Below are 922 nucleotides of genomic sequence, written 5' to 3'. Positions count from 1 at the left end.
CCCAGGTAAACAAAGACTCATGTATCAGGCAGAACATTGAAATATGTTAGAGATTTCATTCTTTCTCATTGCCAAGTAGTATTCCATTGTATATGTAAACCACATCTTCTTTATCCATTCATCAATTAATGGACATTTAAGCTCTTTCTATAGTTTGGCTTTTGTGGAAAGCATTGCTATAAACATTGGGGTACACGTGCCCTATACATCAGCAGTCCTGTATCCCTTGGGTAAACTCTTAGTAGTGCTATTGGTGGCTCATAGAGTAGTTCTATTTTTAATTTTTTGAGGAATTTCCACACTGTTTTCCAGAGTGGCTGAACCAGTTTGCATTCCCACCAGAAGTGCAAGGTTTCCAGTTCTCCACATCCTCACCAGCATCTGTACTTTCCTGATTTGTTCATTTTAGCCACTCTGGTGTGAGATGGTATCTCAGTGAAGTTTTGATTTGTATTTCCCTGGTTACGAGTGACATTGAGCATCTCTTCATGTGTCTGTTGCCATCTGGATGTCCTCTTTGGAGAAGTGTCTATTCACATCTTCTGCCCATTTCTTCACTGGATTATTTGCTTTTTGGGTGTTGAGTTTGGTAAGTTCTTTACAGATTTTGGATACTAGCCCTTTATCTGTTACATCATTTGCAACTATCTTTTCCCATTCTGTCGGTTGCCTTTTAGTTTTGTTGATTGTTTCCTTTGTGGTGCAGAAGCTTTTTATCTTGATGAGGTCCCAATAGTTCATTTTTGGTTTTAATTCCCTTGTCTTTGGAGCCATGTCGAGCAAGAAATTGCTGCATTTGAGGTCAAAGAGGTTGTTGCCTGCTTTCTCCTCTAGGGTTTTGATGGGTTCCATTCTCACATTCAGGTCTTTCCTCCATTTTGAGTTTATTTTTGTGAATGGTGTAAGAAAGTGGTCTAGTTTC

General features: G+C 39.2%; 1 protein-coding gene across 1 annotated transcript in view; it reads left to right on the top strand.

The window, feature by feature from the left end:
* LOC115284690 (olfactory receptor 56-like) overlaps nucleotides 1-253 on the top strand; it is a gene marked incomplete at its 3' end in the record, with an annotated part of 992 nt that extends 739 nt beyond the window's left edge. Inside the window, exon 2 of the mRNA XM_029931198.1 lies at nucleotides 232-253. Coding sequence (XP_029787058.1) covers nucleotides 232-253 — 22 coding nt within the window. The remainder of the gene's footprint in view (nucleotides 1-231) is intronic.
* Between the last annotated feature and the right edge of the window lie 669 nt (nucleotides 254-922).

Source organism: Suricata suricatta, unplaced genomic scaffold (genome assembly GCF_006229205.1).
Source record: "Suricata suricatta isolate VVHF042 unplaced genomic scaffold, meerkat_22Aug2017_6uvM2_HiC HiC_scaffold_156, whole genome shotgun sequence".
NCBI lineage: Eukaryota > Metazoa > Chordata > Mammalia > Carnivora > Herpestidae > Suricata > Suricata suricatta.
Note: the sequence above shows the minus strand (reverse complement) of the source record. Positions and strands in the feature narration are given on the sequence as shown.